Source organism: Apis dorsata, unplaced genomic scaffold, assembly GCF_000469605.1.
Source record: "Apis dorsata unplaced genomic scaffold, Apis dorsata 1.3 scaffold_920, whole genome shotgun sequence".
Classification (NCBI taxonomy): domain Eukaryota; kingdom Metazoa; phylum Arthropoda; class Insecta; order Hymenoptera; family Apidae; genus Apis; species Apis dorsata.
In genome coordinates this window covers 34,020-34,293 of record NW_006264031.1, presented here as the reverse complement: position 1 = coordinate 34,293, position 274 = coordinate 34,020, and the positions used below count along the sequence as shown (strand labels likewise).

At 13.9% G+C, this 274-nt stretch overlaps 1 protein-coding gene across 2 annotated transcripts in view; it reads right to left on the bottom strand.

Annotated features, from left to right (window-relative positions):
• Positions 1–73: 73 nt before the first annotated feature.
• Positions 74–274, bottom strand: part of LOC102674621 (DNA-directed RNA polymerase, mitochondrial) — a 5,302-nt gene continuing 5,101 nt past the window's right edge. For both annotated transcript variants that reach the window (XM_031514173.1, XM_031514175.1), the window contains exon 14: positions 74–257. In XM_031514173.1, coding sequence (XP_031370033.1) covers positions 140–257 — 118 coding nt within the window. In that variant the 3' untranslated portion in view covers positions 74–139. The remainder of the gene's footprint in view (positions 258–274) is intronic.

Below are 274 nucleotides of genomic sequence, written 5' to 3'. Positions count from 1 at the left end.
TAATTTTATAGATATTTAAATTAATGCCTCTAAAAATATATTAAAAATAGGGTAAATATAAGAAATATAAGAATTATATTTTAGATTATAATTTATTTTTATTATCATTATACATAAAATATTTAAGATTTTTAAAAATTTAATTAAAAAAATAAGTAGATGACAAAACATTATGAATGTCAAAAGTGCCTTTTGATGGTATATTAGTTAAACATTTGTGTATTTTTTTTATATTATTATTTTTAGATTTTAATTCTCTGAAATTATCATATTT